The sequence below is a fragment of the Apium graveolens genome, chromosome 6 (genome assembly GCF_009905375.1).
Source record: "Apium graveolens cultivar Ventura chromosome 6, ASM990537v1, whole genome shotgun sequence".
NCBI lineage: Eukaryota > Viridiplantae > Streptophyta > Magnoliopsida > Apiales > Apiaceae > Apium > Apium graveolens.
The window spans coordinates 33,307,410-33,320,604 of NC_133652.1; the positions used below are offsets into that span (position 1 = coordinate 33,307,410).

The following is a 13,195-nucleotide window of genomic DNA, read 5'->3' on the forward strand; positions in this document are numbered from 1 at the left end:
ACTCAAGACCCTGCTTCAAGACAGTTTATAGTTGATCTACGTTATGGTTAGGAGAAACTCAAACTAATGTAAGCAACAGGTCTGTTGATTGAAGGGAACCTGTTTTGTTTAGTTAACGAGCTTGTTTGTTAATGTTTTGTTAGGAGAAACTCATAGTTTCGTAAACCGGCGGAAAAGCTTACTTACAAGTTACAACACTCCAATGTGCTAAATACATAAAGAAGGTAACAGTTAAAGATAGAAGCGGAACAAGAAACTTCAGATTTCATCAACAAGTTACTAGAGGTATTAATCATTTCTAAGGGGGAGCACTGGGTTTTAGTTTCTTCTACAAACAACACCAACACTGTAATCTCATCTCAAACTTATATTATACCAATTACAGTATTACACAGGGCTACTAAAGCTAGAAGAATAAGCTATTGACGTGTAACTTGGTGGCACGAATATTTATGTGTCTTTTCGGTCCTTACGGTCATATGAATTAAGCCCTGGGGAGAGTAACGATCTTTGTAGCTTTGGTGATTTTTACAGGTACTTGACCATTGACCGACCTTCCACACTAATTTTCGCCGCCTGAAGCTGCTTCCTTTTTGGCCCTTTCAATTGTTCCAATTTCTTATTCATCTGAAATAAGTATTACATCCAGTTTCAAGGTAAGTTAGAAGTGATCCAAGACAACGTGGATAAGATATCAAACAGATCTTTAGTGAATTAACACTTGCATGGGTTGCGGAAAGAAAGATGAGACCTAAGACGCACTGAACAAGTACATAAGAATTACATCCATCAAATTAGTCAAAAATATAATTTTGTATGTTTCAAAGCAAAAGGAAACTACGAATACAAGCAAAGTTCAGATTTAAGTAATAAGAGATTTGGTAAAGCAACAATGCAAAGGCTGGAAGTTATGTATAAGTATAATTAACTAGGGAGAGGGATCCTCCATTATAACAATTTACAGGAGTAATAACCAGGGAATAGGGAAGTTCCACTGGATTAGCAACCACTTCTGTTCCTGGATAAATTGAAAAGTATTTTCACCTTCCACTGTCCACAAACATTTTTCTAACTTATCTTGTTTTATTGCCCTCTCACTTCATTGTTACATGCTTTAGTGGTCCCTATATGTTTTGATCATGAGCATTGTATTTTATCGGGGGTATGCATGAGTGCATTATATATTCATCTCACTGTATCCTCTGAATTTCTTTCCGTTTCATCATCAGAATGACAGTAAAAGTGGCAGATAAGAAATTAATTTCAGATAGTGTCTCTAGTCCTACAATTAAGTAACTGCAGATGAAAAAACTTATTTTATACCGTCAAACTCAGCATCAACAACAAAAGGAACCAACCTTGAGGCGATACTGGTCTTGCACAACATGCTTAGCTCGGGCCCTAATTAGGTCAGGATCAACCTTAGACGGAGGACGAACAACAAAATCCAAAGGCATTGCCTCAGGCCTGGAAGTTTGCTGTCTAGAGGACTGCTTGCCACACCTTGATTCCCTGCATTACCCTTGTCTATATTAAATAGGAAACAAGTTAAACTAAAAATTTGTGCAGAATGTGGACCAAGTAATAGTGCAGAATTAGGTTTGAACTTATGTGTCATGGTAACGTACTGTGAAAACATAGCCACATCAAAATCATCATCTCTAGAATGCACCCCTGCAGTTTTATGCATTGACCTGTCACAAAGACGAAGGGAAACAAAGATCGGGAAAAACTACACCTTTAAGAAAAATAAAAATTTTTTTACAAGGTATTTGTAATTAAAAAAACAAGATATGAGAATAACAAATAAACCGATAACAAATTACCTTTTCCCAGAACCCCCCTGTAACAGAATCCTATCAGCATCAAAGTTTCTCATGTCTGCAAACCTAGTGCTCTTGTTGAAGATTGATCGACTCTGCAGAATCAAAGAGTAATCATGAGTGTAAATCATCGCATACAAGTCCAAACAACATTCATACAACGTGAAAACACTGGTATGTGCTATGAAAAGAAAGAAAACGGAACAAATGTTATCAATGACTTCTAACAGATACAGTAATGCAAAGTTATAATTTCACAGTTCTACTTCTACCACTCCATTTATACAATATATTTTAGTGAAAAAGCTAAAAAAAATTATATTGGCAACATGGCTTTAAGCTGAAATTTCACTCAGTGACAACTAACAAGAGGTCAATATTGTAAACAGACTATTTCCAAAATTAATAGGCAACAACTTCCGAGGATATTTACCCAATTGTCAACGAGTTCCTTAGCAATTCTTCTGTTAGATGTTGTCTCTTCTTCAGATCTTGACAAAAACATAATGACCTAAGCCAAATTCAAGAAATAACAACGTTACTAGTTATCCATATGTTCATTAACAAAATACTATAAGTCTATAATAAATAGTATGCCACTAAAAACTATGAAATACTATAGAGAAAGTATGCCAATTGCCCATTGTATTTAAAGAATTATCCACATGGAAAGACTGACCTTTCCCAGGCCACTCTTCTTCAGTTGTTCTTTTCTTTCATCCTGTTCTAAATCAATTGGGAACTGTAATATATGAAATAAACCACTTTCTGGGTTAACAATTTTCAGAGTGAGGACCAACTAATGTTAACAACTACCACATTTAAAAAAGCATCAAGAATAACAATAATGATAATAACTCCAAAAACAGCAATTTTAGTAGGGGAAAAATAGTAACAGTAATAAATGAGAGTAGTTATATCCATACATCAGCCAAAATCTTCAGTATTGCTGCACGGATGTTTATATTAGGCAAGCTCCCATCTGGAAGTGGTTCAAGCCAACTCTTCAGAACAGCTAAAATTCCATGATCTAAAAATTCATGTTGAAGCTGCTTCCTTCAGCTCAGTAAATACAATTGGATAAGAACCAAAATTACAACATTATTAAGCAACTCAGAAAGAAACAAGACAGCTAGCTCACTTTGACAGGACTTGGGTAAGATATGGCAGCTTCATAAGTTTGTTTATAGCAGGTTTTGACTCTAAATTCAGTAGCGCATCCTCTTCTGCTACAAACTCAAGCTCAGCCATGACCTCCTCAACTAGCAATGCAATTTCTGCAGCAGTTTTCTCGCGTTTCTTTTTCTTCTTACCTCTGGTAAAGAGATTAGTGATTTCAGCAATCTCTTCTTCCTGTCATCAAAAGAAATGAAACGTTAAAGAAGAAGGAAGCTAAATATCCTGCAGATCTACAAATCAATTTCTTTTTCGAAAGACGTCATCCAACCTCCCCCACAGGCCACATACTAGGCAATTTACACATACTCGTTTGCTAAACTGAACAAGAAATGAATCTCGTGTCTATTTCAAAAGTACAAAACAAGAACAATATGTTAACGTGATCTTACAGATGACTTTTTATTTTAAGTTCCAATTGATATACAGTGTAATCTACCTGAGGAGCATCACCAGGCGACTGATGTTTGGTGCCACTACCATAGCGATAAGCAGTATCAACCATCCCAGCAACCTCACGTTCATCCTAAACAGAAACATAAGTTCTAGAAGACAGCATTCATATAATACCTATGCATCTGTCATACAGCAGAAAATTTTATCCAAAATTTTAATTGCGCTCTAACAATCATTACTCAATGATGCATTAACTAATTAAAAAGTAAACACAACCATCTCAAAGTATTGCTCGTGTGAGAAGACATGACTTAAAGTTTGAAGTCATTCCGTATCTCCGTTAGGCAGACAGCATCCAACGTAACAACTTGCACACCTACAAGTCTACAACGCCACTGTGCTACAAAACCTCTTTCTACTCCCTATAAACGAAACTTAAGTACTTAACCAAGCAACCTAAACCGATCTGAATATATCAATGGCATCAACTTAACCACAAGGCATCTTAAGTCTCAACTAACCAAAAAGCCAGAAATGAACTGATAAAGAGAAAACAAAGAGCATCAATATATAAAACCATCATTTACAGAAATTTCACCGAGAGCTATAAATTTCAGCTGAACAGACTTAAAAACGTAAACATAAAATAACTCCAACAGCATCAATATATTACACTAAAATATTATAGCCAAACCTCATTAAACAATGTATTTATATATATACACTGTAATATTCCGTACAATCCATTTTCCACTCAAAACTCCACAAAATTCTCTCTCTCTCTCTCTCTCTCTCTCTCTCTCTCTGTGAGTGTGTGAAATTAGAGTAAAATATACCTCAGAATCACCACCAGCAACAGTACGCCACATCTCCTTCACCTCCATATCACCAGCGCTCTTCACGAGGCGATTCCGGTAGTTTGCTTCCCTGCCGGAGCTCAAAAGTACCGGCGTCGGAGATCGGTCACGGCGCCGAAAACCTCCGCCGCCGGAACAGATCGACGGCTCAGCATTCTCATCACGATACCTGAAATAAGTAAGTGTATACAGAAGATACAAACAAAAACGAAAAACAGATATAGCGAAAACAAAACCCTAACTAAATTACACACAAATAAGTGTAAGTATAGATGCAAAAACTTACAGGTCTTCGTCGTTGAAGCGCATAGTGAAAACGTTGAGACTCTCAGGCGGTGAAATTTGTGAAAAGGATGGCGGTGATTAATTTGTTACAGTATGAGTTTTGAAAATGGCGGAAAATTAGAAAATTGTAAATTAAAATGGGAGGGAGAAAGTGCAGTGAATTGAAGAGGAAGAAAAGATGGATCTGATTCCCTGCATCGCACTTTTTACACTACCATACACCTCCACTTGACTCGACTACATTTTATTTTGCTAAATTAGACTCTATATTTACACATGCATACGTGCACATCCTTTACTAAGATTCAAATAAAATTACCCTCATTCACATCTATTTTATTTCTTTCTTTCCATCAATTTATTTAACACACTAGAAAATAATTCTAGAATTCAAATTATTGAAATTATATGATTTTACATTAACGTCAGGTTTTCACTGATCCCTTATATATATATGTAATGATAGAGTTAGATTTTAACTAGAAGTATACTAGTACATATCTAAATAAACTTATTATTAGTGACTAAAGTTAATCCTTAGCACAATAAGGATAATGTTGATACGCTCCCTCAAAGTGAAGATAGTACAGAGTATAATCGAAGTTTGTCGACAATCTTAGTCATAATGTCGGCTAACTGATCAGCTAAAGAAAGAGAAAAAACATGGACTTGTTTTTGTGATACAAGCTCAATGAAAAAATGATAATCAACCTCCACATGGCGCGTACGTGAATGAAAAACTGGATTAGTAGAGAGATACACAGTACCGACATTGTCACACCACACTTGAAGAGATTTTGCTAATGGAACACCAAGTTCAAAAAGAATAGTACGAAGCCAGTGAAGTTTAATACATGCATTGACTACGGCTTTAAATTAGATTCTGTGGATGACCGAGCAACAATAGGCTATTTTCTGGAATGCCAGGAAATTAAATTGTTACCAAAATATATAAGATATCCACCTGTAGAACAACGATCATCAAGACATCTGCCCCAATCAGAATCAACAAAAGCATTAAGATTACATGGTTGTCCCTTTTTAATTAATAAACCATATTAGATTTAGTAATAAAATGGATATGAAGCTCTAGAGATAACAATGAAGAAGAACAAAGAAGAAAATAGAAAATGTATTCACGTTTGTAAAAGTTACTTAATGATCAGTACAGTTTCAGCATTTATACAATTACAAGTCTAACGGAAATACAAATGTCACTTAGGCCAGCTGTGACTACATACAAACAGAATGCAACAATGTTGAATGACTGATTCAAAGCTAGTTCCTATTTTTCAGTAGTTGTTGGTTATCAGTAGTTTAGGATACCAATAAATCTAGATAGTGGTTTGTTGATTCCATGCATTATGTTAGGAAGTGGAATTATGCTTTCCCATTTTTAGGATTTGGTTGTTTAGCTTTTCTCTATATAAGAAGTAATGTACTGAGCATTTTAAGTCAAGAAAAATAAGAACATTTTGTTTTTCTCTCTGATATATTCCTTTTCTTTTAATTTACACCAACATTTGTGGTATTAGAGCTTTACCAGGTTTCGGTCCCTAAAAAACATTAAAACACATTCCCAGTAAGAGAGAGAAAATCCTTCTTCCATTTAACCCCACCCGTGAGAACATAATGGCAGGAAACATTACGAACACATCTTCTCAGCCCTCAATTTCCATCTTTAGAGGTGAAAAATATCATTTGTGGAGTCTTAAAATGAAGACTATGTTTAAATCCCAAGAATTATGGATTTGGGTGGGCAAAGGTTATGATGAACCAAATCCAGCACCGGCCGTGCCCGATCAGCAACTGAGGGACAACCGCAAAAAGGATGCCAAGGCGTTGTTCTTCATTCAATCGGCATTAGATGGCGATATTTTTTCACGAATTTCATCTGCTAATAGTGCACATGGAGCATGGGAGATACTCAAACAGGAGTATTTGGGTGATGCGAGGGTAATTAAGGTACGATTGCAAACTTTTCGCAGTGATTTTGCTAAATTGGTCATGGGAGAGAAAGAGTATGTTCAAACTTATTTGTCTAGAGTGACTGAAATTGTCAGTCAGATGAGATCGTATGGTGAAGAGATTAGCAATGAAAATATTGTGAGTAAAGTACTAAGAAGCTTGAATGAAAACTGGAATAATATTGTTCCTGCAATTGAAGAGTCAAAGGATTTATCCACTTTTAAACTTTGATGAATTGATGGGTTCTCTACTGGCTCCTGAAAGTAGATGATAAAAATAATGTTAAGACAGAGGAGAAAGCTTTCCAAGTAAAAGGAGAGTATTCATTTAAGGGCAAGATGGATTCAGGAACTCGAGGAAAAAGCAGGGGTTATTTCCGTGGAGGTCGGGGTCGAGGTTGTGAAAATGGAAGGGGCGGAGGTCATTATAGTGGTGATGGCTGGAGAGGCAGAGGTCATTCAAATGATTACCATCAGCACAAGAGCCAGATTCAATGTTACCATTGCAAAAAGAATGGTCACAAAGAGGTTGATTGTTGGGCCAAACAGAGGGATGAACAACCACAAGCAATTTCTCTCAAAGGCTGAAGAGGAGGCCAGGTTGTTTATGGCCCATTCACAAATCTCACATAGCAGCAATGATGTGTGGTTTTAGATAGCGGATGCTCAATCATTGTCAGGAACAAAATCAATATTCAAGGAGCTTGATGAGTCGTAGAAAGGTGATGTTCATCTTGGTGACAACAAGCTAATGCAAGTGGCAGGGAAAGGTATTATCTCCATCAAAACTGTGCAAGGTGATGTAAAACTTCTTTATGATGTGCAATTTGTCCCTAATTTAGCTCATAACTTGTTAAGTATTGGTCGATTAATGAATGTTGGCTAATGAATTGTGTTTGATGATGCTATGTGTGCTGTGATTGATAAGAAGTCTGGTCATAATATAGCAAATGTTCACATGACTCAAAATAGATTGTTTCCGTTAATGTTTCAAATGATGTTTTGGGAAAATGCAATGATTGCTAATCTAAGAATGAGTCTGAGTTGTGGTATTTGCGGTATGAACATTTGAATGCTCGTAGTTTGAAACTTTTAAGTAAAAAACAAATGGTTGTTGGTTTACCAAAAATAGGCGAGCTTAAATTTTGTGAAGGTTGTGTGTATAAAAAACAAAGTAAAGCTTCTTTTCCTGGTGGGAAGTCTTGGAGAGCTTCAAAATGTCTTGAGCTTGTACATACAGATTTATGTGGCCCTATGAAAATTGAAATTGAGTCATTAGGTGGAAGTCGCTATTTTTTGTTAGTTACTGATGATTTTTCACGCATGAGTTGGGTTTATTTCTTAAAATTCAAGTCTGAAGCATTTGAAAATTTTTAAAAAATTCAAGGCATTTGTAGAAAAACAAAGTGGTCGAGATATAATTGCTCTCCGAACTGACAGAGGAGGTGAGTTTATGTATGAAGAGTTAATGCCTTCTGTGATGAGCATGGAATTCGCAGAGAGCTTACGACGCCTTACACACCGGAACAGAATGGGGTTGGGCGGAGCGAAAAAATCGAACAGTGGTTGAAATGGCTAGAAGTATGCTAAAGGGAAAGGCGCTTTCGGACAATTTTTGGGGAGAAGCTATAGCAACTTCAGTGTATCTTCTTAATATATCTCCAACAAGGGATGTTTGGAACAAAACTCCATTTGAAAGCATGGAAGGTAGGAAACCAGGGGTAGTCACTTGAAAGTCTTTGGGTATGTAGCTTATGCTTTGGTTAATAATCGTTATAAATTAGATGAGAAGTCAGAAACATGCATTTTTATTGGTTATTGTTCCAAAGCATATCGCTTATATAACCCAGTAAGTGGCAAAGTGATAATTAGCAGGAATGTGGTGTTAATGAAGAAGCCTCGCTTAAAGTGGAATGTCGAAAAGAATGGAAGTGCTTATATATTCCAGTAGAAGGTGAAGCTGATGAACAGCTGATACAGAGTCACCTGTAAACTCAATCTCATCTTCACCGGTAAATCGCCACCATCAACGCCAGGTAGCAACACTAGCAGTGGTGATGATCGTGACATTCCAACTAGAAAAACTAGATCTTTGGCAGAAATTTATAGTTCTTGTAACTATGCTTTGCTAGTCACTGATCCTATTTTATTGAGGAAGCAAATGCACAACCTGAATGGAAGAAATGCAATGGAAGAAGAAATGTTAGCTATTGAAAGGAATGACACTTGGGAATTGATTGATGCTCCAGAGGACAAGAATGTTATAGGGCTGAAGTGGGTGTTTCCGAACAAAATATAATGCTGATGGAAGTATTCAAAAGCACAAAGCTCGTCTCGTGGCAAAGGGTTACTAACAACAGCAAGGTGTGGATTTCGACGAGACTTTCTCTCGTTGCTCGTTTCGAAACAGTGAGAATAATGTTAGCATTGGCTGCCCAACTCAAGTTACCACTGTATCAACTCGATGTGAAGTCCGCCTTTCTAAACGGTACATTGGAAGAAGATGTCTATATTTCTCAGCCACAAGGATTTATTGCAAATGGGTCAGAAAACAAAGTTTACAAATTAAAGAAGGTGCTTTACAGGCTAAAAACAAGCACCACGTGCGTGGTACAGTAGAATTGATCATTTCTTTCAAGCTAAAGGAGTCACGTGAAGTGAAAATGAGCCTACACTCTACTTTAAACGTGAAGGTAATGGTGATTTTTTATTGGTCTGCCTTTACGTAGATGATATAATTTACATGGGTTCTGAATCTTTAGTTTTTGACTTTAAGTCTAGTATGATGAAGACTTTTGAGATGACAGATTTGTTATTATTGTAATATTTTTTGGGTCTTGAAGTAAAGCAGGATTTAGATGGAATTTTTGTGTGTCAAAAGAAGTATGCTGCAGATTTGTTAAAGAAGTTCAACATGCTAAATTGTGAAGTTGCAGTTACTCCGATGAATATTAATGAGAAGATACAACATGAAGATGGAACGGGAGCAGCGAATCCAAGGTTATTCAGAAGTCTAGTGGGTGGTTTAAATTATTTAACTCACACCAGATCCGACATTGCTTATCATGTTAGTTTGGTGTCCAGATTTTTGAATAATCCTACTCGACAAACATCTTGGTGCAGCAAAAAGAATTCTTCGTTATGTGGCTGGTATATCAGATTTTGGTGTGTGGTATTCTAAAACCTCAAGTCTCAAATTGATTGGCTTCACTGATAGTGATTGGGTAGGAAGCCTGGATGATCGTAAAAGCACTTCTGGGAGTATTTTCTTTCTTGGTTCTGGTGCAATAACAAGGAGCTCAAAGAAACAAGAAACGGTTGCCTTGTCATCTTCCGAAGCAGAGTATGCAGCAGCAAGTTCAGCAGCTCGACAAGCATTGTGGCTTAGAAAATTACTTGCTGATGTCGGTTATCTTCAAACAGAAGCTTACTGATATTTTTTGTGACAATAGGTCTGCTATCGCAATGAGTAGGAATCCAGCTTTTCATGCAAGAATGAAGCACATAGATGTGCAACATCACTTTGTTCGACCAACTCTCACGTGAAAGAAAAATTGACCTGAATTCTGGGGTACAAATGAGCAGGTAGCGATATATTTACTAGGCACTTTTTCAAGCCAAAAATGATTTCTTCAGAATGCAATTGGGAGTCTGCAACTTTGAATCAAGGGGAGGTGTTGATGACTGATTCAAGGCTAATTCCTATTTTTCAGTAGTTGTTGGTTATCAGTAGTTTAGGATACTAATAAATCTAGATAGTGGTTTGTTGATTCTGTGCATTATGTTAGGAAGTTGAGATTATGCTTCCCATTTTTATGGATTTGGTTGTTTAGCTGTTCTCTTATATAAAAGTAATGTACTGAGCATTTAAGGTCAAGAAAAATAAGATAGTTTGTTTTCTCTCTGATATACTCCTGCTCTTTTAAATTTACAACCAATAAACAATTCCTTATTTATCTGAGATGATAAAGCATGAACCACAGAAGCCTTATGTTGTGATTCAAGTTAACCACAACAGCTGCTAATGTGAATTTTCTGTAGGACTCGTAATACTCCCCCCATAAGCAGAAGATAAACAAGGATTGTGTAATCCAAACTTGGAACAAAAATACCAATGTGCTGCACTTATTACTCGATTCTACACCTTTATCATGACACCCAAGAACCTTTAGTTGCTAAACGGTACACCCAAGAACATGGGGTTAATTTCCATGACACGTTTGCTTTTGTTGCCAAAGGTGTTACCGTCAAGACCATTATGGCTATTCCTTCGTCTAAAAATTGGCCTATTTTTCAGTTAGATATTAACAACGCTTTCCTACACGGTGACTTGATTGAGGAAGTTTATATGGATTTGCCTTTAGGTTATATGGTTGATTCTGCTCATGCTCATCTGGTTTACAAATTAATCAAATCGATTTATGGATTACGACAAGCTTCTTGTCAATGGAATAAGAAATTGTCAGATTTTCTGTTGGTGCTTGGTTTTAAACAATCTTTGGCTGATTATATTTTATTTGTTCATCAACAAGGTGATTTTTTTAATGTTGCAGTCATCTATGTTGATGACATCTTATTGACTGGCAACCATACTTCTTTTAGTGTAAATATGAAAAAGGATTTGCATACCAAATTTAGCATCAAAGACTTGGGTCAAGCCAAGTATTATCTTGGTCTTGAGATTTATCGAAATGACAGAGGGTTGGTACTAAGTCAACAAAAATTCATATTGGATATGCTTTCCAGTACAAATCTCCTTCACTCTAAGCCCCTTTCTATTCCTCTTGATCAAAACATCAAACTTTATGACAACTTTCATTCTGGGGATTTGCTTAAGAGTTCTTCTTTATATCGAAGTCTGGTTGGGAAAATGTTATACTTAACATTTACGAGGCCTGATATCAGCTACTCTGTTCACCTTTTAAGCCAGTTCTTACATGCTCCTCGTGAGAAGCATTTAGATGCTTTTTTCGTGTTCTTCGTTATCTCAAGTGCACAACCGGTTTAGGTTTATATTTTCATGTTAACAATCCTTTAGTCCTTCAAGGGTATTGTGATAGCAATTGGGGAGGGTGCACCATTTTTGGAAGGCCTGTGACAGGGTTTTTTGCAGTTAGGTTCTTCCCTTATTTCTTGGCAAGCCAAGAAACAATCCGTGACTTCCCAGGGCACTGCTGAAGCTGAATATCGGGCTGTAGCATCTATTACTACTGAGATTATGTGGCTTAAATACTTGCTTGCTGATTTGTTGATTCCTGTTACTAATGTTGTTCATGTGTACTGTGACAACCAGGCTGTAGTTGATATTGCTATCAATCCTGTTCAACATGCTCGTACTAAGCATATTGAATTGGATTGTCATTTTATCCGTGAAAAGGTCCAGGCTGGGTGTCATTCGTCCTTTAAAAATTTCTATGAAGGAGCAACTGGCTGATATTTTTACTAAAACTTTGGGTAGTGCAACACATTGGTATTTTTGTTCCAAGCTTGAATTACACAATCCTTATTTATCTTCTGCTTGTGGGGGAGTATTACGAGTCCTACAGATAATTCACATTTAGCAGTTGTTGTGGTTAGCTTGAAATCACAACATAAGGCTTCTGTGGTTCATGCTTTATCATCTTTGGATAAATAAGGAATTGTTGCATTTTGTTTGGATGTAGTGACAGCTGGCCTAAGTGACAGCTGTATTTCCGTTAGACTTGCAATTATATAAATGCTGAAAGTGTACTGATCATTAAGTAACTTTTACAAACATGAATACATTTTCTATTTTCTTCTGTTCTTCTTCATTGTTATCTCTAGAGCTTCATACCCATTTTATTACTAAATTTAATAAACCACAACTCACAGTGCCCGAGACATAAGGCATGACACGTTTTAAGGCTTTCAAGTGCGCATCTGTGGGACGTTGCATGAACTGGCATAACTTATTTACAGAAAAAGACAAATCGGGCCTTGTTAATGTTGCATATTGGAGACTACCACACAACTTGCGATAAGATTGAGCATCAGAAAATGAAAGAGAAGTGCCTTCAAAATGAGATAAAGAAGTACCCACTGCCATCGTAGTACCAGAGCTTGCTATCATTCATACCAGTAGCTTTTAGGATGTCTTTGAGATATTTTTACTGAGATAAATACCTTGAGGATGTTTGACAACTTCAACTCCGAGAAAATAATGTAGAGCACCAAAATCTAGTATGGAAAAGTAGCATCAAGTTTCGACTTAAGAGTTTCTAGTACACTCAAATCATTTCCGATCACAATAACATCATCCACGTAAACTAAAAAAACATATAAATTATAGAGGGACCAGGACGGTATATAAATAAGGAGGGATCAACTTTGGAAGCCTTAAATCCAATCGAAAGTAAAAACTTACTCAATTTCAAAAACCATTCACAGGAAGATTACTTGAGACCGTAGATGGTTTTATTCAGTTTGCAAACATAATAAGGAAAACGCTTGTCAATGAACCCCCAAGGTTGCACCATATAAACTACTTCATTTAAATCCTCATTTAGAAATGTATTACTTACGTCTAGCCAAGATATTGACCAGTCACAATTCACAACAACATTTAATACCGTACGAATGGTAAGTGGTTTAATAACTGGATTAAATGTCTCGTAATAATCCAAACCATACTTTTGGGAATATCCCTTAGCCACTAACCAGGCCTTTTAGC

General features: G+C 36.5%; 2 protein-coding genes across 3 annotated transcripts; one reads left to right on the top strand and one right to left on the bottom strand.

Annotated features, from left to right (window-relative positions):
* Positions 1-213: 213 nt before the first annotated feature.
* Positions 214-4,724, bottom strand: LOC141667955 (protein IWS1 homolog 1-like). 2 transcript variants are annotated; one of them, XM_074474608.1, is made up of 11 exons: positions 4,539-4,724; positions 4,232-4,421; positions 3,439-3,525; positions 2,965-3,176; positions 2,750-2,879; positions 2,503-2,565; positions 2,257-2,334; positions 1,827-1,918; positions 1,629-1,694; positions 1,359-1,512; positions 214-627 (listed from the first exon to the last, which is right to left on the bottom strand). In XM_074474608.1, the coding sequence occupies exons 1-11, from the start codon at positions 4,559-4,561 to the stop codon at positions 529-531; spliced, it is 1,194 nt and encodes a 397-aa protein (XP_074330709.1). In that variant the 5' UTR covers positions 4,562-4,724; the 3' UTR covers positions 214-528. The 2 variants fall into 2 exon arrangements, with proteins under 2 accessions (XP_074330709.1, XP_074330710.1); XM_074474609.1 differs by having other exon boundaries at positions 215-627; positions 4,232-4,408.
* A 1,445-nt stretch (positions 4,725-6,169) lies between these two features.
* LOC141664867 (uncharacterized) lies at positions 6,170-6,736 on the top strand. Its single transcript, XM_074470822.1, has one exon. It carries the CDS (start codon positions 6,170-6,172, stop codon positions 6,734-6,736), a length of 567 nt encoding a protein of 188 aa, XP_074326923.1.
* The last annotated feature ends 6,459 nt before the right edge of the window (positions 6,737-13,195 follow it).